The sequence below is a fragment of the Tiliqua scincoides genome, chromosome 7 (assembly GCF_035046505.1).
Source record: "Tiliqua scincoides isolate rTilSci1 chromosome 7, rTilSci1.hap2, whole genome shotgun sequence".
NCBI classification, from domain to species: Eukaryota; Metazoa; Chordata; class Lepidosauria; order Squamata; family Scincidae; genus Tiliqua; species Tiliqua scincoides.
Genome location: NC_089827.1, coordinates 52,559,651 through 52,584,187, shown reverse-complemented (window position 1 = coordinate 52,584,187; position 24,537 = coordinate 52,559,651). Strand labels below are relative to the sequence as shown.

Genomic DNA, 24,537 nt, shown 5'->3' with positions numbered 1-24,537 from the left:
CAATTCTCATTAGGTTCCTAGTAACCCTCGTGGATAGCAAATTCGCAGATAATGAACCATTGATCCTATGGGATCAGTGGAGTTAGGTGTAAGGGGGGGAGAAGGAGTACCTTCCCTGCCATTGGAAGAATCCAGCAGAGACCCTCAGGAAGCCAGCAGAGTGCAGCCAGAAGTGCCAAAATATATCTGAATGCTGCAGAGACCTTCCAGGGGCAGCAGGGACCTTCAGAATGGTACCAGCAACCAGTGCCAACCCCTTTAAAATGACCAGCAGAAGCTTTCGCTGGCCATTTTAAAGGAGTTCATGCAGGTCACAGGTGACATTGTGAAGGGCCCTGCCAACCTTTGGAAGGTCCCTGCATAGCAGATGACTAGAACAGAGGCGCATATAATGAGAGATGGTAGCAATTCTGCCCCTCACAGGTTAGCAAATTCGCATCTAAAGAGAACTGACTGTATGATACATACCATGTCTAAACGCTTACATGCTCTCATTCACGTTTTTCAGTGTACACTTAAAACTTGTTAGGTGTGCACCTAAAGAAATGTAATGTATTTTAGAGGACGTTGCTGCTGTCTGTTATGGTTTGGTTGCAGATTCTGGATCTTACATTTTCAGCCTGCCACCGGTTTGCTTGCTTGCTGCTATTTGGAAGCAAAGGCAGAAGAACAGGTGGCTCTGTTTTATCTATCCAGGAGTGCCACCTGTTCAGTGCAGAGGCATCAAGGAGAATGGAGCTTTTTCTCTTCTCAAAAGGCAGCATAAAATTGTGCTTTTTAATAAAATGTATGTTGTGTGTGTGTAGCTGATACGATAAGAAACTTTGTTGATTTATGCTCTTTCATGATGCTTCTAAGGCACTCATTTATTGTTTTTGACATTTGAGAGAATGCTGAAATGGGGATGGGTTATTCTGTTTGTTTTTTGCGGTGCCCACGGTCTGTTTTTACCCTTATTTTGTAGAGGCTATAGAAGAGTCTAATGCTGGAGGAGGATTGCAGAGTGCTAAACTGTAATCTATCTTTCTCTGTCTTTTAGGGTATAATATGTGGGAGACTGTGGATTTCATGCTTCCGACATAGGGACAGGAACAGGTTGGGAGTCTCCACTTCCGAGAGAATGCTGGGAATCTGCAGAGGGCGACGGAAATTCCTGGCTGCTTCTCTGACTCTCCTTTTTGTTCCAGCTATAACCTGGATTTACTTGTTTGCTGGGAACTTTGAAGGTAAGAGTTAAAAGTCTGGTTGTATGGTGGGTTTTGTAAACTGCTAAAGTTTTGAGACTTCCAGCATTGCCTATGTGCAGACAGATGGGATGCAGTTGCATTTCTCTTGCCTGCTGTCCCCTATTCCAACTTCTCCACCTACTGTACCCAAAAAAAATGTTGTGAGTTCATTATCCTATTTTGTATCTGCAGTGTGACATTTTAAATGTCTGTATTCCAGTTCTTCTAGGTCTTTATTTTCTGTGGGTGTTCTTGTTTTGAGAACTGAAATAACAAATTGATTTATTAACACAATAGGCTGTTGATGTGTCATGAATTCAGCTTGCAGATTTTGAACCAGTTTTTTAAAAAAAATTATTCATAAGCTTTGTTAGGAAAGAAGGCAAGATTTATTTTTTAATGCATTTTGGTTAGCTCTGAACCCTCTGCAAGTAGAGGTCTAGAGATGGTAGCAGCATTGCTGCAAACAACCTGTGTGCATTTGTTGATTCTGTCTTACAGATTTTATCTTTGTTTTTTGGTAGTGATTTGAGATGAAACTGTTGGTTGGTTGACTGCCATAACTTATGGCTAGCATTTTAAAAAACCTCAGTCAAGCGCCCATTATTTTGGGTGTGTGCTTTCTAGTTGGACAATTGGGGGGGGGGATCTTGAACTTTGCAGTAAGCCTTTTGTTAATAAAATGGGCCAAAAGTGTTGTAGGTGAAAGAAAAGGGGGGGGTGAAATATAAAGCACACATGTTGGATTATAGAGTGAGCAACTGGCAGCCTGCAGGCCAGATTAAGTTACCAGGGCAATTTTCTCAACTTTTGGCAACTCTGCCAAATTTTAATCAAGATATATATTTGGTTTAAGTAAAAAAGTATTTTTTCCCCCACAGTCTGCAGGAAATTGAGAGATACACATGTTGATGTCCATATATACATGGAGAGATGCACATGTTGCATGCAAAATCAAAGAGATAAATTTAAAACATGTAATATCTAAATGTGCATTTTTGTGTCCAATCATGTGCGTGGAAACACTATATGTCATGAAGCACTGTGTTTATTGATCTTGTTTTCTCAAACTGAAGTGTAAAAAGAGAGATTTCTATGCCCATCTGCCCCTTCTCTCTGAAGAACAGAGAACGATTTGGTCACCCCTTGCCCTTCTATTGTAGAATACATTCACATTTTTTATACTGGGGTATCTCTTGTTCTTGATTAATTATCAAGGCAGACCTATAAGTCGATCACTGTGCCTAACTGGGTTTTGTGGTGGCCCATTCCGCAGGTGGATTCCACATGAGGGAACAGAAAAGTAGTTCCAGTTTTCCTTTCCACTTCTGTCTGTTGTGCTGAGAAGTTCATGGCTGCACAGAATGTTTCTGTAATGAGATGGCAAAATAACATTTCAGTACAGTTTACAGAATCACCTACAACATTGCTGGGTGCAGCCAGACAGATTTTTCCAATCCATTTATTGTTTCATGGCAAGTGGAACAAATGTGGAGCACAGAAAATCAGTCTGAATCTAAAGGATTTTTCATGTATAAATATTTACCAGGAAGGGAGAAAAATGCAGCCTGTATGCATGATTTTGAGTGATCTCTTATTACATTGATAATGTGAGTATATTCACCCTTCTTTGCATCAGGTGAAGAGGATTAGCGCTATGTCATTTACGTCTGTCATGGCCATTTCCCTGTTTCATATATATGAACACTTCTGAATTCAGAATCACTTAGCTGTTCACTGGAAAAGCACAAATTCCTTACGTTATGTACATGCAGGAACCTCGAAACTCAACACACACACAGTTGTTGGTTTATTCCTCGCAGCCTGGGCATTGTATCAACGCATCTGATTAGCTAGGGACTGTCTAGCAGTAGAGAGCATTGTAGAAAAGGTCTTCACATGCAGTATTTTGACCATAGCTGCCTCTTTTTGGTGTACCTTTGGCTCTTCTCCCAAGCATTAGGCAGCTGTCACTGCTGTTTTTTAGTGAATCTACCGCTGACCTTAGCATATAACACCCCACCCCCACCTACCCCCAAATATGTTTTTGCCCCTAGAATCTTTGTTAGATTGTTGGCAAATCCCGACTTTTGGTTTCTAAACGAGTGGAATTTTGTGCAAATACACAGGGCATACATAGTAACACACATTTGGGCATGTGTCTACACTGCTGTTTCACACACACATGTGTGTTCCTACATGTGTCATACATGCACACAGTAATTCAAATTGAACCAATTAGGGGGAATTAGCAGTACTTCTGGAGTAAGAGGTCAGATTCCACAATAGCTTTGGGATCATTGACATGGGTAAGCAGTGCAAACAATCTCAAAGTGCTTTAGAATTAAGCTAGCAGTAACCACGAGAGTGAGCTTTTCAAAAGAAATATTTATTAAAGAATATAGACCCAAAAAAGGCATGTTTACTTTCAGTTACTTTGCTTAGGAGATAAGTTACAGAGTTTTAAATGGTTGCAAGTGAAAGAAATACTTGTGGGAGTGGGGAAGAGAGAGAACTGTTATGAGGATCAAAAGTGGGGGGGGGGGGAGAGATTACCTATCCTTTTCTGCTGGACAGGTTTTGTGTATGAAATCTGTCCTAAGCAACAAGGGCAGGGCTGCATGATTCCAGGTTTCAGGAGAGAAAAATGGGGGGGGCATCTTTCCGGGGAAGAGACCCTCAAAATGCACAGCAAGATGGGCACCTTGGCAAATGGCAAGGTGGAGAAAACACTCAGCAGCATGAATACTTCTAGAGGGTTTGGAAGTGATCTAAAATGGAGGAGGGTTCTTCTGGGAAAGAAACCTCAAAGCGCAGCATGGAACATCTCCGTTTGGGAAAGAGATGACCCTAATGACTCTTAACTAGCATGACTTAAGTGTCCTGTCTAGCTCCCAGGATTGCCAGCCAGAAGCAGACATGGAGTTAGACTGCATGTGTGTTGGGAGAAAGAGGACCCTTATAACATAAGGTGTCTTCCCTCTGAGTGTTTGTGGAAAAAGTAACATGAAGTATCTGGGCTTTATCCCATTTGCCTGGTGACTGAGAGAGTAATAATGAAAACGGAGAAATGGGAACAGAGTGAAATGTTTCTTGGCTCACCATGTCTTTTAACCATTAGCTTGAGTTTGTTTAAAGCACACAGGTTGATGAATGACCCACTAGATCCATTGTTGAACTTGGGTTCTCAGCTAGATGGTTCCCTCATTGGGATTGATGTGGCTTTTGGGCTGGAGTGGTACTCCAAAAAAGGGGGGGTAATAGCATCAAGAGGACTGGAAGCCAAAAAAGGGGGCAAAACCTCAAAAGGATGTCTATCTTTGAATGAACCACCACAGTAAGTGGAACAGAATCCTTTTTGCTGGAGAAGGTGTTAGGCTAAAATGCACTGTGCATAATGTATGCCCTGCTAAAACTCTCAAGCATCATTCTGAGGCGTTGTCAATTTCCTTTTTTTTAGGCTTCTGGGGATGTTACTTAACACCATACATTAACAATTAGCAATTAACCTAGGTTTATTCAAAGTGAAAGAATGGAACACCCAAAGGCTCTGTGTTACTCACATGTTGCATTTCTTTCTAATGTAATCATTGCAGATGGAGATATGCACTTAAGCAGGCAAGAGTTTAGTTAATTACAACTTTGCTGTTACATAGAGTCGCTGCATAAGTGCTTTATAGAATGAAATATTGATAGAAGAAGCAGAAACTGGTTGTTCGCAATCACGAAGGCATTTGCATGCTGAAGAGACTTGATTCTTCCCCACCCACACCAATCTGAGGCCCTTCTCTTGCAAGAAAAAAGTGACTGTGTTTTATCTAAATATTTCCTATCTCTTGTTCCAAATGTTTTGCAGTCCAGCTGTAGATAATACCGTCCATTGCTTGAAGGCATTTTTCAGTCTTAAACATAAGTGTCACTCAACAGGAGGTTGAATCTTTTCCCTTGGAGAAACTTCAAGAGCGGTGCACAGAGACAACAGCATAGATTCAAGATAGTTGGTCCTTGCTGTTAAAAAGTTAAGCATTCGTATGGTGTGTGGATGAATATGCTGTGATGTCTGAGAAGATGTGCCCTGAGCTTTAGAAAACACTAAATGAATAGTCAATTGATTTTTAAAGTTTTTTTGTAGTTTCAACTATCAAGTTTTTAAAAAGCAGCAGATGCAAAAATACAGCTAAAAAGTTACCCAATGCAACAGTAATTTTTTTGGTTAAAAAAAGGTAAAAAACTTACTCCTGGGCCATCACATATCAAGCATAAGAACCCAATAACAACCATGCAAATTTTTTTGCTTAAGGAAATGATCTAATAGCTTAATTATGTTGAATTGTAAGTAATCATGAAACCCCAAACAAGTAATATTTAAATAATATTTAACACAAACTGCTAACAGAGATTGTGTTCTTATTTTAAGCTTTTCTCTTTGTGCAAGTGATTGGAGGGGCACAGCAAGAGTGCTGTCTGAAAGATTCAAAAGCAGTGCCTGTGTTGAACATTGAACTTAGCAAAGAAAATGTTGTGTTGAATGTGTAATTGTATGTTGTATGTGTAATATGTGTTGTATGTGTAATTGTGTAACAATTACAATGTGTAAAAAAACAATGTGTAATTGTGTTGTATGTGTAATTTTGCCCCAGTGTATTTCCAGCAAGTATAAAAAGTCAAGTGAGGTTTTCATAATATTTGCTGATGTATTTTTTATGTATTCAAAACTGCTTTAAAGGGCAGAAGAATTTTAAATAAAATATTTTGGGGACTTTATCGTAAGACTTGGGCCCAAATCCTAACCAACTTTCCAGCATTGACATAGCTGTGCCAATGGGGCATGTACTGCATCCTGCAGTTGGTTGACAGTCACAGAGGCCTCCTCAAGGTAAGAGAATGTTTGTTCCCTTTCTTTGGAGCTGCATTGTCCCTACCCCAGTGCTGGAAAGTTTGTTAGGATTCCATCCATAATGAGGTAATGTAGATGATCTGCTCTGAACTCTGTAGAGCCCTATAGGGATAATACTAAGCATTGTTGAGTTCTGGTCTGCAGTTTGGCATTGCATTCATCTTCAGATTTGATCATAAAACCCACATGGAGCCCACCTGGGTCAAAGTCCCTGCAGAAGGAATTCTGAGAAGACAACTGTTAACAAATTATCTTGCCATACATGTTGTGAGGGGCAACCAGTTGTTTTTGTGTAGTGCTCCCTTGGTGTGCCAAGTGCCCTTTCTCCATAATTCTCATTCCCAAAGTTCCCATTTGTGTGCTCTAAGTATGACTGATGAAGCCAGAGAGTATCACCTTATCCCCTGAGCTGCAGTCTCCTGGCAGGGGCTTAAGGGCTAGGGTTGAGGTGCTGTGATGGGTTGCCAAGTGTATCATATGTTGTAGGAAAGTGGGCAGGGCAGAGGGGGTGGCAAGAGTTGAACTTCTGTGAACCACCAGCTATAGTTGTATCAGTCAGAGGTGCCAGAGGTGCATTGTGCCAGTATCCATGTCACATCTGTCAGTGGAATTGGAGCTGTCATTGCACTGACCTCCAGGGACATATGCCTTATTCTGTGCCACGAAGACTGGTGTTTCAGAAGTATAGGATTGCACCACAAATGGTTGGGGATCAAGATACTAAAGGACTACCACTTAATAATCTCCATCCTGATGGCAGCTGAGGAGGCCTTTCTGATGGTGCTGTCAGCGACTAATATACAGTTGATAGGAACAAAGGAAAGGGCCTTCACAGTTATTATTCCAGATTGTGGAATTCCATGCTCAGGAGGTGCTCCTAGCCTTCCTTCTTTATTGACATTGCACCACTGATGGAGATACTCCAGAAGTTCAGGCTGTTGGACTGACTTCTGTTTGATGCTTTGGGGACCCATGTATTGTTTTGTCTGCAAGCACTTTGACTATGTGGCTTTATGACGATTTGTTCTCTCCTAGTGTTTGATCCATTTTTTAAATTTGTGCTTCTCTGTGCCTGTTCTGTTTGATGTTATTGATAGCTAAGTATATTGTCAGCTGCTTTTGAGCACTCACAAGCATGGAAATGTGGGACACAAGTTCACAGAACAAATAAATTCAGTCTCCCCAGATTTTAACACCTGACTTATGCTAACACTCTAGTGAAAATGATGGCGCTCTCCTTCAGTTTTTCTTTTAATGAAGAGGTGATTGTTTCTTGCAGAGGCTGCGATAATTTAAATTTTCCAACTTGCACAGTTTCGGTACCTCAAAACCCAAAGGAGATGAAGAGTTTGCATCTGTTTAGTTAACATCTTGAAAGACAAAGCTAATACTGAAGCATGAAATTGAGGTTTATTCCCCAGTGAATAAAATAAGCAATCTGTGAATGAGCAGTGGTTCCAAAAGTAACTCTGTCTTTTATCAAATCAAAGGAGGACCAGAAAAGTCTCACCAGCACTAATTGGATGACTTCAGGTGGTTGCAGTAAGAGATGTGCATCTCCTTCCACCCAGCTACTTTGTATGATCCCTGTCTTTAGAATCTTGTTGGCATCCTTCAGTCTCGGAAGACTATGGTATCACGCTCTGAATAGTGTTCTGGAACAGAGTGTCCTCTCCAGTGCGCGAAGCCTGGGTAAAGTAGATATGGAGGATAGGCTGTTACCCATGCAGCAAATCCCCCCTCTCCACGTCGCTGAAATGGTCCAATGGAAAGGCAGAAGCCAATACGGTTGGTTCCAGTGACGTTGCAGGAGTTGCCAGAACGTGACTGTGTTCAGCCATGAACTGCCTCAGGGATTCCGGCTCCGGATTTTGCCTCGAGGTTGACTCCTGAAGCCTTTTCCATAACGGGATGTAGCCACAAGGCAGTGGAGTTTTGGGATCAGAGAATAGATCCCAAACCTTTAGAATAGGCTCCTCCAAACCGCAACCTGGGTGCCGAATCCATGGTTTGGGGAAAACCTTCCACTCCACGAGTGAAGCTTACCGTTCCGTCTCTGCGTGGCTCATCTTCCGAGTAGATCTGGGCAGTCACATCTGTCTGGACATCCTATTGCACAGCTTTCCAGGATGCCGGACAACAGATGTGACTGTACAGAGCATCCTGGTGCCCAGGTCTATTTGGAAGACAAGCCATGTGGAGGCGGAATGGTAAGCTGCAGTACAAACCGGGCCTGCTTTTTTGGGGTACAGTGGTTGCGAGTTCGGCAACTGCTGCATTAGAACAAGTCCTCAGAAACCAAATGCAGTTTTCCAGCTGTGTATTACAATCTGTTATGAACCAGGCTTTATTTGGGCCCCTAATACACCACAAAACATAGTTGTTGGACTGTATTTGCCTTGATACGTCATGGGTTGTGGTGGCCTAGTTTAGAGGAAGAAAACTGTACTGTCCCTGATTGGAAATAATTTTCTTATCAAAAACTCCAAGTCTGTTAAGCTGAAGTATTTGTTAACTTTGATATGATTTTCAGTGTTTCTCACTCAAATCGGAATTAAAATATCAGATGATTTTTTTTTACTACTGGCATAAAAGAACTAATATCTCCAGGTTTTAGAAGTAACCTATCTCTGAATACCAGATGCAATGGACTTGCAAAAAGATACATATGTCATGTTGTTTTGAGTGCTCCCTAAGGCATCTCTTGGGCCACTGTGAAATACAGGAAGGTGGACTAGTTGGGTCTTTGGCCTGCTCTAGCAGGGCTCTGCTTATGTTCTGAACTGAGGACTAGGTCCAGGGAGAGTGGGTTCTTTGACACTACTTCTTAGGTCAGTGCAGAGTTGGGCTGCCTTGATTTCTCCAATCCCCTGCCCGCGCTTGTCAGAATTTCAGCTCCAGTGCAGGAGAATATCTGGTTTGGAAATGGATCATCAGTAGAGTTCAACTCTTGAATGTTCATAGCCCTTTCTACCATTAATTGAAAATAGCATGATGTTATACTAAGTACTGCATACACAACACCTCCTCCATTGAAATGTCTCATATTGAGGTTTGTCAGAAGCTGAACAGACTCCATGAACAGAAGTGAACTGGAAAGCTGCTGGAATAGTTGCTTAGGTGCCTAAAATTTGATGCTGAAGTTTGATACTGGCATTTTTATGCCATGTAAGGCATTCAGAGGCCTGGGGAAGACCTCAGAGGGCTTCCCTGGGCCTCAGATTGCTTTATATGGCATAAAAATGTCATTTTGGTTTCCCACGGGAAACCATAAGTGGTGTTTTTTTCACCTCCATGGGCCGTTCTGAAGCCTGCAGAGGCAGTGGGCAGATGCACGCTGCCTCTTTGAACTTCAGAAGTCCTCTGGAGGTGACTGGAGCACAGCTCTGGTCCCCTTTGGAGGGCTCAGGTGGGGCCAAATCTGACCCAACGCAGGTCCAGGGGACCGACATTGTGCCAGATCCACAGACGTAAAATCCGCAGATGAACAGGCTCTACCCGTATAAATGCCCGTAGTAGTAGTAGTAGTAGTAGTAGTAGTAGTAGTAGTAACAACAGTATAGTAGTATGAATACCCCCTGCCCTGTGGCTTTGTTCCCACCCATCCCTGCCTGAATTTCTAAAATTAATTTCAGGCTTTCTGCTTGCATACATCCATATCAATTTATTGAACTGCTCCTCAGACCATATGAATATACAGAGTAAATTTAAAATATACGTGCTCAAATTATATGACTTAGTGCTTGCACAGTTTTTTGCAGTTTTAATTTCACATCTTAGTTTCCCTTTACAGTTTACCAATCCTCTCAAGTGGATATCTGTGGATTGATTTAAAACACTGTGTAAAAAACAGTCTTGGTGCAATAATGGGATCATATCAAGATTTGTGTGTGTGTGTAGTTTTTTTAAAATTGTTACGTGTATATGTCCATGTGAATTGGTATCTCAGAAAGGAAATAAAAAGGTGCAAACTGTTGATCTATAGTAGACTAAACAAAGGTTAAAAACAATAATTTGGAGGGGGAAAAACTTATAGATTGCTAATGCATCAGTTGTGCTCTGCAAAAAAGTGAGAAAATTCTGAACCTCAGATTCTGGGGAGAAATTCAGATGAGGACGTATTTTTAAGCATTCTTATTTAATACTAAGTTTATTTCAGAAAAGTTGTGAATCTTAAATTATCTTTGGCACCTGACCATGACATGACAACTAATTAAAACATACCTTTCTTAAAAACACACACACAAACTATACTATGGATCAGTGGTTCTTACACGTTTAGCACCAGGACCCACTTTTTAGAATGAGAATCTGTGGGGACCCACCGGAAGTGATGTCATGACCAGAAGTGACATCATCAAGCTGGAGAATTTTTAACAATCCTAGGCTGCAGTCCTACCCACACATACCCAGGAGTAAGTCCCATTGACTATCATTGTTAAAAGCATATACATAGTAGCTTGTTGAAAGTACAAGTCTCTAACATTTCCCCAAACCCAGTCACATAACCATGGTAGCATCAAGTCTAATATTGAAATGAATGGGAACCCACCTGAAATTGGCTTGTGACCCACCTAGTGGGTCCTGACCCACAGTTTGAGAAACACTGCGAAAGATCATTCTATATTTTGCAATTTAAATCTTCAGAGGAATAATTTTTCAGCAGCTGCTGAACAAGTCAATTAACTATTCATGCAAATAAGAATTTAATTTCACCACTGAATGGCATCTGCATATGAGGTTCTCAAAATAAAACATGCAATTAATGTATGATGATGTTTATAAGTTGTCATTTATTTATTTTTTTTGCATTAAGAGTGGAAGGTGTTTAAAGTGTTTGCATCAAAAATGCACTAATACAAAAAACCTATCTGAATAATTAACTGACCAATCCTATCCCCCACCATTGGCACTGAGGCAGCGGTGCTGATGGAGTGTGTGCTGTATCTGTGGTGGTGGTGGTGGGAATCAGACCGCCTGCAGGAGGTAAGTAAAAATACTTTTTAGTCACTTATGGGTCTCCTCGGATCTGCGCTGAAGATTTTGCTGACCTATGTCTGAGGAGAGTAAAGAGGGAGTAGGATCTGACTCATGCTGTTACTACTGAGATCCACCTAACTCCCTCCTGCTGTCCCTCCTGCCCACGACATGCTAACAGCTCAGACAGAGGCTCTGGGAGTTGCTGCTTGTACCACACCACTGTCCATTTGCAGTAGTGGCCTGGAAGTGCTTGACAATGGAAGTGCTGGAAGCGCCTGGGTTTTGCTCTATCATGAGGGCCTAGTACTGCAGTAGTTCTGGCAGCACAAGTCTCCAAGGGCCTTAGAGTCCAATCTTGAGCTTGTTGCTCGATCATACCACCAGTACAGAGTGTCGCAAATGTGCCATAGTGCATGCCATGACACTCTGTGCCAGGTCAGCGCTGGCACCAACCCAGCGCAAGTTGGTGCTGAGCCCAGTGCCAGCCATGCACCGTCTGGAGCAAAGGAAGAGCTCTGGGCGGCGGTGGGGTTCATTGGGAAGGGGGAAGATGTTCCAGGGTGGGACTGGTGGTGCTCTGCTCCGCTGGATCCGGAACTCTGTGTCAGGACTTCTGGCCCGACACAGAATCTCTCCAGTCTGCACCATCAAAATAGCCGGCGCAGACTTGAGAAGCCCCATTGCATGACCTGGGGCTGAGGGGCCCTCCAGCTACTTCCTGGTGCCCGCTGGATGCAGCAGTAGCCATTTTGGTGCCACTGTTCTAGCGGGTGGCAGGAAGCTTAGAATTGGGCTGTTAGTGCGTAAAACTAAGGTTGACTTCCTTTGTGTACTTACTTGGGACTAAATTCCTTCAAACTCAGTGGGGCTTTATTCTCAGTAGCGGTTTGCCCTGGCGATATATTAAATTACCACTGCATATAGGGTGATTAGGTACTAATTCAAGTAGTTTTACCTAGGCCTAATCTTTATTTGGTGGTGGTGGTACTTTGCAAGATGCTTTCCAGTAGAATATTGTTCCCTGCTCTAAGGGGCTCACAGTTGTAAACAGACACAAATGAGACGACAGAGGAGGGGGAGAGGAGTGGTTCCAAGGACAATGAAAAGTGCATAAATTTCCTGTATCCCCCCCCCCCCTCCGCATAGTTCCACTCTAACAGTTACTTCGCACTGGCTGTCCTTGTTCTTATGCCCATCTCTGTGACCGTCCCCATACTCCGTTTTGCCTGTTAATGTTCCCTGCCCACCAGAGTACTCTTTCCATGGTAAGACAGCCATGATAGTAGCACAGCAATTCCTTCCAGCCTTTAAAAGGGCATTGTAGTTGTCAAGGAGGAGATAGAAAATCCTGCTCTGTGCCCTGAAGGGATGGGCAAAGAGCTTATAGCACCTGTGACAATTCCACTGTATCAGATTGAATTTGAATTACTTGATTTAATGAGGTTGTGGACAGGTCTGATTAGAAACCTTCTCAAATAACTTGCATTGGGTTGACCCGCTAATCTGAGAGCTGAACACCGGGTGACATTCTTTCTCTGAAATATTAACTGTAATGACTTCCTAGTATTTCGCCACTTTCCTGCAATCCTCTTCAAAGGATGATGCTTAAGGTAATAGTTGCAAAGGAAAGATTATAGATCGCAGAATATTTCATATGTACTGGAGTACAAATTTATTTCTGTGCATATATAATTGTTGGTTTCCAGCAGCTCTAACAAATGTTCTTTGAGTATTTGCCAATTCAGAGAAGTGAGTAAATCTGTAAGTTCACTTGAATTTACAGTGTGGGGTAAGGACATTTCATGTGAGGCAAAAGGGGTGTTCTCAGTGAAAGTATACAATTGTGCGCTGCTTAATGACAGAGACGCGAACCGGCACCCCTGTCATCAAGTGGGGCTCCGCTCCCCTCGCCTCCAGAGGTTTGTCTGAGCCTCCCAGAGGCAGTGCACGACTGCTTGCTGCCTTTGCGAGGCTCCGAATGCTGGAATCACATGAGAGATGCAACTTCTGGGAAACCTCCGGGAAACCGGAAATCACATCTCTCACACAATTGGGGCATTCTGAGCCTCACAGAGGCAGCGAATGGATGCACCCTGCCTCTGGGAGGCTCAGACAACACAAGGAGCTCAGGGATGCAAGTCCACATCTGTCATCTGGGAAGCTCAGAAAAACCTCCTCAGCTTTGGAGGGTTTGGTGGTGCAACCTCCTGACCAGCAGTGGCCATCACATATGTGACCTTTTGCTGGCTGGAAAATTAAGGGGTGCACACATGTAAGTGCTTTTTTGAAATCTAGTGGATCTCAGGGCCATGGCAGGTGAGATGACTGCTTAGGTGGCAGCCAGCTAGAAGCATTGTGTGTGTGTCAGCTACTCCCCATGGCAACTCATTTTATGTGTATTGATTGTGTTCTCCTTTGCTTTGTCTTCACCATCAGGGCCTAGGAAAAGGGGGTAAAGGGAGTAATTTGTACCCTGGCCCAGGGCCAAAAAGGGAACCCAGGAGCCAAAAGAGGGGGCCCAGAAATTTCCTGAGATCTTACGTTTTCCTATCTACTCAAACTTGTTGCCCGCTCAGGATGCTGGGAACACTACCAGGAGCATGCAGCTGTAGCTGCAGCTACTGTCAAGCCCTATATGCTGGGCCGAGGAATGCATGCATGACTCTCCTTAACACAGTGTCAAATCTGGGAGGAAACTGGCTTGCTTCAATAGCTCTTTGGCTCGTGGTTTCGCTTAGCATGAAGGAGTGTAAAGGGGCTCAGGGGCACAGCTGCCAGACTACAGCTGCTGCAGAAGCAAATTTTGGTATGCACAGGACACTTTCCATTCTAGTGTGAACTTAAATATGATGGTGCTAATTTTCTGCATGATTTTCTATATTGAAAAGATTTTAGAGAGACTTAGGAGTGTGGTTGTCTTTCCATATTACTGCAACTAGTTGTTGATGCCACATGGGTGGATAGACGTGGGCTCCAAAGACTTTTCTAGCTGCCTTCACCCTCCCCCAATCGTGTTTGACCCTCCCTGCCCCATTCTGCTTGCCCATCACCACTCTCCCCCGCTCTGTTTCACCCTTCCCCCTTTGCAGAGGGGCCCAAAAGAAACTTTGTACATCCTGATAAAATTCCTCTCAGAGACCCTGTTTCAACACCACCACCAAAGGTACCTAATGATTGCTGAGAGCAGCAAAGAGACAGTCCATCTGCGGAGGAGGACTATTCCACATAGAAGGATATTGCAAGCAAAATGCCCCGCTTGATGGAAGAGCTGTTGCAAGTTGCTTCTAGGGAGCAATGGTATTATGAGTAGTGGTACGCACAGTCTTTGAATGCTAAAAAGCTATGGCCAATCCTAACCACAAGTTTTGTCCATCTTTTCGATATGATGAAGCTTCAGTGGTTTTTCCACTTGTGTGATAGGTTGTCTGGTTAAAGGTAGACTTTAACCAGATGTTTAAGGTAAGGTAGGCTTTAACATAGATGCGGATTGCATCTTTGATTCATTTTCTACTGTTGCTGCTCTTCACCTTGTAATATTTTTTATATACATGCCTCAGTAATTTTGATAGTAATACCATAGATGAAACCCACACATGGCTCATCAGAGGTAAGATATTAATCTTAATCAAGGCCCAGTTAGAAGTTCAGTTTCTCACTTCTATTTCTGCCTCTTCCCAGTGAAACTCTGGTGACTGGCACCGATGTCTGTGGGGCATTTCTGACTCCACAGACGCATTTCAGTGGTTTCACTCCATTTTCTTCCTTCCTTCACTTTTACTGAGTTTCACTGCATAATTGAAGTCCATCCTTTGTGCGAAGCTGTGTCTGCTCCACTAACAGTTTTTTTTTGTTATCAGAAAATCAGGACATGGTCACATCTGGGAGTTTGCTTGCAAAATTCGTTCTGGTTATCTTCTAATCCTTGCTGCATCTTGCATGCTCTGCTGAGCATCTGCATGTTTAGTGGTTGTGTGTGAGAGTGATTTGGAGAGGATAAGGGGATGCATGAACCCTCTGTCATTAATGCTGCTGGTACTTATTGTCAAAACCATGAAGATGGGGTGTAGTCTTGGGCTAATTGACTGGCCTGTTCATACAGTGAACAAACCTAAAATTCACCCTCAAGCCATTTGTTCTGATATAGCCTTATTAAATCCAAACAATTTCAGAGTAAAGTTCTCTGTGGTTCAGAGTGTCCGCAGATTGACTTCTACATTTACATGCCTGTTAATCTTCATGTCAAATCCGTGGTTGCTAATAGCAGAAGATAAAATTCTCCATTGGAACTACTGCAGATTTGCATTTTTCTAAGCCCAAGGTAGAAGTTAACGAAAATTGTGCAAGTGTCAAGAGCTGTTTAAAGGAACTTGTGTTGCTGGCATATCTTAAATTGATTGAGCAGTAAGTTTCCAGAGGGAGAAAAGTGACTCAACATGTCTTCTTAAATGCCACATCTGAAACTACAATAGCTCTTCCAGATCAAATTTGAAAAACCAGCTTGATTTTTGAGACCTGAGGTGACCCTGATCTTCAAAATATTTGAAGTATTCTTTTTATTTTCTGAACTTAAACCTTTTTTAATTTTATCACAAGTTTTGCATTCAGAAATGAACTAAGCCAGAATCATGTACCTTCTTCCTGTGTTTGATTTTGGTCCAGGGCATAGACAATGCTGGCTATTGGCAAACTATGTTCTTCAACAGAGGTGCTTGTGGAATCTATCTGAACTGGCTTCTGCCCCACATCTTCTTAATTATGGTTTTCAAAATGTAGTTTCAGGATCAGAATGCAGCCAGGTGGTTTAATCTGGACTCCTTGGGGCTTCCCAGTCCTGGGGACTTCCATGGGCTGCAGTGGGTTGTCATCTGCAGCCAGAAATCATGGGGTATAAGCTCTATGAGCTTGGCTGCAAATATCCAGTTTCAAGAGACCTTCACTGGACTCTGCAGTGGTCTGTCTCCTTAGTCAATGTAGTGATGACTTTGATGTCTCTGTTGGATTGATAGAGTTAGTGAACCTGGCTGTAGGAAAATTTCTGATGTGTGAGGGAAGCACCAACCCATGTTCAGGTCTCTCCTGAAGTAAGAGAGTCCTCAGCCTGAGGTCCTCCTCCACAAGTGGTTTTCCTCATGACAGATTTCTTTGCCCCTATTGAATCCTATGAAAGTGAAAAATTACCATTTTTCCAACAAAATTTATACTTTAAAAATAAGCTATTCAAAGAATTTTAATGAGTCATCATTTTAGAGCTGTCATTTCAAAATGGTGACTGGTGACATAGTGAAATGTGTTTACGTCTTTAAACACTTATTTTGTTTACTGGAATATTGCATATATAGAATCTGTTCTGCTCTTACATTTCAAAATCTGAATTTCCAGCTAGACTCTAATTGGAGTGGAACTCGGCAGATGCTAGAATTCTGGAACCAATCCATTTAGTTCAGGACTGTTCATTTGCACTCAATCCTACTATCAAAATGGAAGCCAGCCTCGGGAGCGCATGCTCTCACATTTTCTCCTGTCCTGTGAATTTGCCCCCTTTTCTCACATCTGCTTTAACCATGATTTAAGATTACATCTACACGGGTACCAACCCACTGTTTAAAATTAACCAGCGCTCCCACTTTTATGAAATGTTGCAACCAGGGTTGAAGCCAGTTAATTTATAATAAACTCTCTCACAAGGTGGTCCTTTGAATGGCAGTGTGCTGTGAGGTTCCTCAGCCATCATGTTCATCGGTTTTGTTGGAAAGCAACCTTTTTCAAAGAATGGGCCCAGCTGCTATTAATAATGATGTAGGAGAGTGGTGATACATTAGGGCAGGAAGTTATGGCAAAAAAAAAGACTAACTTTAGTCTAATACTTTTAGATATTAGAGCAAAATACCATTGCAGTCAGTAATCCCTTGTTCTAAAGGAAAAAAAATAATTAAAATTATTAACAGCATTTTCCTTTTAATAGGTGCAGTTATTTATTTACAGGTTTCCACAAGGGACCTGTGTATACAATATGAAGTGTCAGCCTATGGGACGATATATTGTTTTGTACGAAAACTGTTAGAGCATGTTGGTCAGTAATAAAAACATGAAATCCTATGCACAAGGGAGAATAAGAAAACACTTTTCCGTTCCTCTCCCCCATTTAAAGGTCTGGATAATATTTTTGCAAACATCTTCGGCTTACAGATATTTGCGTATTTAAACAAACAGCCTTCCTTTTAATTATTAAAGAGGTTGCTTATCTTATATATTCACTGATGAATAACCAGGTGACGTTGTAAAGACGTTGGCGTTATCTAGATGGCAGCTAAAAGTGTTCCACTGAGTTTATGGAGAGTCATTGAGTCTGAATGCAAAGCAATTTTCTGTGATGTCAGAATGACTTGTACTTGGGCTTCAGAAAGGAGAGGAAGGTGAGAGATTTTTTTTTTGGGGGGGGGGGAATGCTCTGCATTTGGAAACCTAGCAGACAAGTGTTAGTCTTTAGGAGATATGCAGGGTTGTAGTTGTGGCAAAATGTGTGCTCATCTTTTAAGCCTAACTCATTGGAAAAGGGTGAACATTTTGAAGCTGCCTTTATATTGGCAGTGGTTTTCCAGGGTTTTGTGCAGGTGTCTCTTCCAACACTTCCTGGAGATTTAACCTGCCTGGATGACTAAAAAAACCTGTGTATATATTTTTTGCCACCAACAAAAAAAAGGAACAGCAAAAATGGGAGTGTGTATGTGATTCAACCCATCTCTAAAGATAAAACCATTCCATTCCTATTCCCGAATGCCTTTCCATCAATAGAACAACATGAAAATTTGATGTAAATTCAATATATATTTTTTTAATTGCTGCAAAAAAGTTCGTCGTAACTGTGTTGTTTCTGGGTCAAGAAATACAGTGGAAGAAAATTGCTATCCCAAAAATTAGGTCTTGATAGTATCAGACTTTTCTTTCCTCTGCTTTATATTTGTCTTCAAACTACAAGTAGGAGAAAGTCTTATTGTAATTGACCTAGAGAGGGTTGAATGTTCGGTATTATGCAAACTGCATTTTGTGAGTTTGACTGAAGTGAAGGAAACGGGAGAGTCCCCATAACTGAATTAGCTGTTCAACAACTGTTGAACAAGTTCTGAATTAGCTGGTAGCATTTCTAAATGTCATCAGGACTTACAAGGCAGCAAGAAAGGAAGGATTTGTGTTTGTCTCAGGCAGATAGCAGATGTGCCGCTTCAGATATTTCTAAGCGCAATGTGGCACTCAAGTGGAAGAACAGAATGCTGATGATAAAAGGTGAGATGTTTTAGGGACCATCACTGTCGCTAAGAGGAATGATTTAGCACTTTTGTTTCATGCCTCCTGGTTTATCAGCTTCCCTCAGGAGCTGTGTTGGTATGTTTTCTCTATCCTTGACCCTTTTTTCAAAGTGGTAGAGATTGGTAGGTGTCTGTCACCCAAAACAGCAAAAGCCAACATTTTTAAGAAGTTGCAGCCTCCTCTTTTTATACAGCACAAAATGTGACCTAAAAACCCAGCATTTGGCCTTAAGTACAATACAGGGGTGCACCACTTAACGACGGGGATACGTTCTCCAATCCCTGTTGTTATGCGGTTAGGTCATTAAGTGAACATTCTGTGCAATCTGTTGCCTTTGTTGTGTACGCAGACACTCCCTGCAAGACACTAGCTGGCTGCAAAGGCTACTGGAGACAGATTGCCTCTTCTTTGCATTAAGAGCTTCTCTGTTGTGTAAACAGACACTATGCTGCAGGCTATGGGAGACGTGATTGCCTCATCAAGATCATCTTTATTGTGCTTTGACTACTGTCATATATGTGATCTGTCACTAAGCGAACTGTTGTTAAGTGGCAGACGCTTATACAACTGGAAGATGTAATGCTAAATACCGGTAGAAAGAAGTAGCAGGTGGATGGGAAATACAGGAAGGAATTATAAGATTTAGTGCCAATAGTAAAATGAGGTGGTTGATCAATATAAGTAATGGCTACGTCATGTGTGGAAGGCACTTCCATGTGAATTTTGTGTGTAATATGAATCTTGCATGTAATTGGCCATGAATTGACATATGCTTTGTTTTGGCTTCATGTGTATGTGCTGGGTATATACCACATGTATACACTGTTAAAAGGTTATAGAATCCTCACAGGTAGTGATTTACATGTAAAATGTACTGACTTTCTGCATAGCATTTGTTGAATTGGCAAAGCAGCCCTAAGAGAAAGTAAACCTTGGCTTGAACATGTTGCAGTGCTGTCGGATTTTCCCGCAGTTGCCATGAGGCTAAACGTTCTTTTACTAAAAGAACATGGATGGCCCAACTCTTTCCCATAACTGGTTGGTCTTACAAGTTCTGAATCAATTCCTATTGCACCTTCTGTCACAGCTTCGGCAGCCTCTGGCTAGGAACTGTCAGCTGTGTCTTGGTGGTGGCAAGTAGATCTTGACTGGTCCCTCACTTTCCATTACCATCTGTTGCAATGATCTAAAGCAGACAAGCAAATGATATGCATACAGATGATTCCTTAATGTCACATTAAACGTTAGGGCGTCAAAACAACTATGGGGTATTAGAGGGTGATGAAAAACTGGAAGAATGTAAATAGAATGAATATCTGAGATACAAACACACGCATGCTATAGATCACACACCCGTATCCCATCGGCCTTTACTTGGAAATAAGACATAAGAAAAGCCTTGATAGATCAGGCCACAGGCCCGTCTGGTCTAGCGTCCTGTTTCACATAGTGGCTCATCTTTTGGCTCTGGGCAGCCCACAAGCAGAAGAGGAAAGTATACTGGTTCCCCACTCTTGCTCCCCTGCAAGTGTTTTTCAAAGGCCTACTGCTGCTGAACCTAAAGGTAGCATAGTGCCCTCTTAACAAGCAGCTGCTAATAGACCTGTACTGCACAAATATGTCCAATCCCATTTTAAAACCACCTAAGGCTTGCGGGCCATCATCACATCTAGTAACAGTGGATTCCACAGATAAAGTATGTGTCATGTGAAGGAGGAACTCCTTTTGTCTGTGCTAAATCTCCTACCAGTGTGTTCATGGAATGATCTGTGGTTCTATTACAGTGATTGAGGGAGATACACACTGTGCATCATTTTATAGGTCACAGTCTCATCACCCCTGAATCTTTATGGTCTGTGGAACTCCTTGCCACAGGATGTGGTGACAGCATCTGGCCTGGACGCCTTTAAAAGGGGATTGGACAAGTTTCTGGAGGAAAAATCCATTACGGGGTACAAGCCATGATGTGTATGCGCAACCTCCTGATTTTAGAAATGGGCTATGTCAGAATGCCAGATGCAAGGGAGGGCACCAGGATGAGGTCTCTTGTTATCTGGTGTGCTCCCTGGGGCATTTGGTGGGCCGCTGTGAGATACAGGAAGCTGGACTAGATGGGCCTATGGCCTGATCCAGTGGGGCTGTTCTTATGTTCGTATGTTTTTATGTTTTTTTTCCCCAAGGTAAAATGGCAGACATTGTAGCTTTCCATTTTAATATAGGTGCTGTTGCCATCTTCTCTTCCACCTTTAAATATTATTTTTGGTGTGTGGTGACCATAACTATGCACAGTATTTCAAATGTGGCTGCACGATTAATTTATAGGGAAATATATCAGCAGTTTTTTTCTTGATCCCTTTCTAAATGTTTTCTTCAACACAGCTGCCACACACTAGGTCAACACTTTCATTGTCCAATTGACACAAGCCCAAGATTGCTTCTCTGGTTCATCATTGACAGCTCAGACTCCACCAGTGTATAGACAAAAGTATGATTTTTTGGTCCAGTGTGCATCACTTTACACTTATTTAACATAAGAACATAAGAACAGCTCCACTGGATCAGGCCATAGGCCCATCTAGTCCAGCTTCCTGTATCTCACAGTGGCCCACCAAATGCCCCAGGGAGCACACCAGATACAAGAGACCTCATCCTGGTGCCCTCCCTTGCATCTGGCATTCTGACGTAACCCATTTCTAAAATCAGGAGGTTGTACATGCACATCATGGCTTGTAACCCGTAATGGATTTTTCCTCCAGAAACTTGTCCAATCCCCTTTTAAAGGCGTCTAGGCTGGACGCCATCACCACATCCTGTGGCAAGGAGTTCCACAGACCTACCACACGCTGAGTAAAGAAATATTTTCTTCTGTCTGTCCTAACCCGCCCAACACTCAATTTTAGTGGATGTCCCCTGGTTCTGGTATTATGTGAGAGTGTAAAGAGCATCTCCCTATCCACTCTGTCCATCCCCTGCATAATTTTGTATGTCTCAATCATGTCCCCCCTCAGGCGTCTCTTTTCTAGGCTGAAGAGGCCCAAACGCCATAGCCTTTCCTCATAAGGAAGGTGCCCCAGCCCCGTAATCATCTTAGTGGCTCTCTTTTGCACCTTTTCCATTTCCACTGTCTTTTTTGAGATGCGGCGACCAGAACTGGACACAATACTCCAGGTGTGGCCTTACCATCGATTTGTACAACGGCATTACTAGCCGTTTTGTTCTCAATACCCTTCCTAATGATCCCAAGCATAGAATTGGTCTTCTTCACTGCCGCCACACATTGGGTCGACACTTTCATCGACCTGTCCACCACCACCCCAAGATCTCTCTCCTGATCTGTCACAGACAGCTCAGAACCCATCAGCCTATATCTAAAGTTTTGATTTTTTGCCCCAATGTGCATGACTTTACACTTACTGACATTGAAGCGCATCTGCCATTTTGCTGCCCATTCTGCCAGTCTGGAGAGATCCTTCTGGAGCTCCTCACAATCACTTCTGGTCTTCACCACTCGGAAAAGTTTGGTGCCGTCTGCAAACTTAGCCACTTCACTGCTCAACCCTGTCTCCAGGTCATTTATGAAGAGGTTGAAAAGCACCGGTCCCAGGACAGATCCTTGGGGCACACCGCTTTTCACCTCTCTCCATTGTGAAAATTGCCCATTGACACCCACTCTCTGCTTCCTGGCCTCCAACCAGTTCTCAATCCACGAGAGGACCTGTCCTCTAATTCCCTGACTGTGGAGTTTTTTCAGTAGCCTTTGGTGAGGGACCGTGTCAAACGCCTTCTGAAAGTCCAGATATATAATGTCCACGGGTTCTCCCGCATCCACATGCCTGTTGACCTTTTCAAATAATTCTATAAGTTTTGTGAGGCAAGACTTACCCTTACAGAAGCCATGCTGACTCTCCCTCAGCAAGGCCTGTTCGTCTATGTGTTTTGAGATCCTATCTTTGATGAGGCATTCCACCATCTTACCCGGTATGGATGTTAGGCTGACCGGCCTATAGTTTCCCGGGTCCCCCCTCTTTCCCTTTTTAAAAATAGGCGTGACATTTGCTATCCTCCAATCTTCTGGCACCATGGCCATTTTGAGGGACAAGTTGCATACCTTAGTCAAGAGGTCTGCAACTTCATTCTTCAATTCCTTAATAACTCTTAGGTGGATGCCATCAGGGCCCGGTGACTTATTGATCTTTAATTTATCAATGAGGTCTGAAACATCTTCTCTTTTAACCTCTATCTGACTTAACTTCTTGGTCAGGAGAGGCCGTTCGGGCAGCGGTATCTGCCCGAGGTCTTCTGCCGTGAAGACAGATGCAAAGAACTCATTTAATTTCTCTGCCATCTCTAAGTCTCCTTTTATCTCCCCTTTCCCTCCCTCACCATCCAGAGGGCCAACCGCTTCTCTGGCAGGTTTCCTGCTTCTAACATATTTGAAGAAGCTTTTATTATTCCCCTTAATGTTGCTGGCCATGCGTTCCTCATAGTCTCGCTTGGCCTCCAGTATCACCTTACATTTCTTTTGCCACAGTTTATGTTCCTTTTTATTCTCCTCATTAGGGCAAGACTTCCATTTACGGAAGGAAGCTTCCTTGCCCTTCACAGCCTCTCTAACTTGGCTGGTTAGCCATGCGGGCACTCTCCTGGATTTAGTGGAACCCTTCTTTCTTTGCGGTATACACCTCTGCTGGGCCTCTATTACTGTTGTTTTAAGCAGCCTCCATGCACTCTGGAGAGATTGGACTCTTTTTACCCTCCCTTTCAACCTCCTTCTAACCAGCCTCCTCATTTGAGGGAAGTCTGCCCGTCGGAAGTCAAGGGTTTTTGTTAGAGATTTGCCTGGTATTCTTCCCCCAACGTGCACGTCAAAACGGATGGCAGCATGATCACTGTTCCCCAATGGCTCAGTAATGTTTACATCTCTAACCAGGTCCTGCATACCGCACAAAATTAAATCCAGAGTCACCTGTCCTCTGGTGGGCTCCGTGACTAGCTGATCTAAGCCACAGTCATTTAGCACGTCAAGAAATCCAGTTTCCTTATCGTGACCAGAACACAAATTGACCCAGTCAATATGAGGATAATTGAAGTCCCCCATGATTACAACCCTGTCCCTCCTTGTCACCTCCCTGATCTGTTTCCTCATTTCAAGGTCCCCATCCGATTTCTGGTCTGGAGGACGATAGCACGCCCCCAGTATTACATCGCTGCACAAGCCTGGTAATTTAACCCACAGAGATTCTACGGTGGAGTCGGACCCACCTTCAGTCTCTACTTTGCTGGATTCTATCCCTTCCTTAACATAAAGGGCCACCCCACCTCCAACACGCCCCTGCCTGTCCCTCCTGTAGAGTTTATAGCCCGGGATTGCGGTATCCCACTGATTCTCCGCATTCCACCAGGTTTCCATTATGCCCACTATGTCAATATTTTCCCTTGTCACCAGACATTCCAGTTCTCCCACCTTTGCTCGTAGACTTCGGGCATTCGCATAAAAGCATTTGTACACGGAATGCCCCAGGATGCGCTGCTTATTCGCTCCTTTGTCCCCGCATCCTCTCATTGTGCCAAACCGTCTATCACATCCCATCACGCTACCTTTCCCAATTTCTTCTCCTACTCTGCCTTTGTCTTGTTGTTCTCTAACCTCCCCATCCTCATCCCATAGGGATGAGGAGTCCCGAACCGGATGCCCCTCGGCTCCTGTCGGCCTTCCCCCAGGGATCAGTTTAAAAGCTGCTCTGCCACCTTTTTAGTGTTATGCGCCAGCAGTCTGGTTCCATTCTGGTTCAAGTGAAGCCCGTCCCTCTTATACAGGCCCCGCTTGTCCCAAAAAGTTCCCCAGTGCCTAACGAATCTAAACCCCTCCTCCCTACACCACCGTCTCATCCACGCATTGAGACCCCTGATCTCCGCCTGCCTAGCTGGCCCTGCGCGTGGAACAGGTAGCACTTCAGAGAACGCTACCTTTGAGGTCCTGGCTTTCAGCTTCCTGCCTAAAAGCCTAAATTTGGCCTCCAGGACCTCCCAGCTACACTTGCCCACGTCGTTGGTGCCGACATGCACCACAGCCGCTACCTCTCCCCCAGCACTGTCTACTAGCCTGTCTAGACGAGAAGTGATGTCCGC

General features: G+C 43.2%; 1 protein-coding gene across 2 annotated transcripts in view; it reads left to right on the top strand.

The window, feature by feature from the left end:
- LARGE1 (LARGE xylosyl- and glucuronyltransferase 1) overlaps positions 1–24,537 on the top strand; it is a 389,408-nt gene that overhangs the window by 109,226 nt on the left and 255,645 nt on the right. For both annotated transcript variants that reach the window (XM_066633915.1, XM_066633917.1), the window contains exon 2: positions 1,040–1,226. In XM_066633915.1, coding sequence (XP_066490012.1) covers positions 1,121–1,226 — 106 coding nt within the window. In that variant the 5' untranslated portion in view covers positions 1,040–1,120. The remainder of the gene's footprint in view (positions 1–1,039; positions 1,227–24,537) is intronic.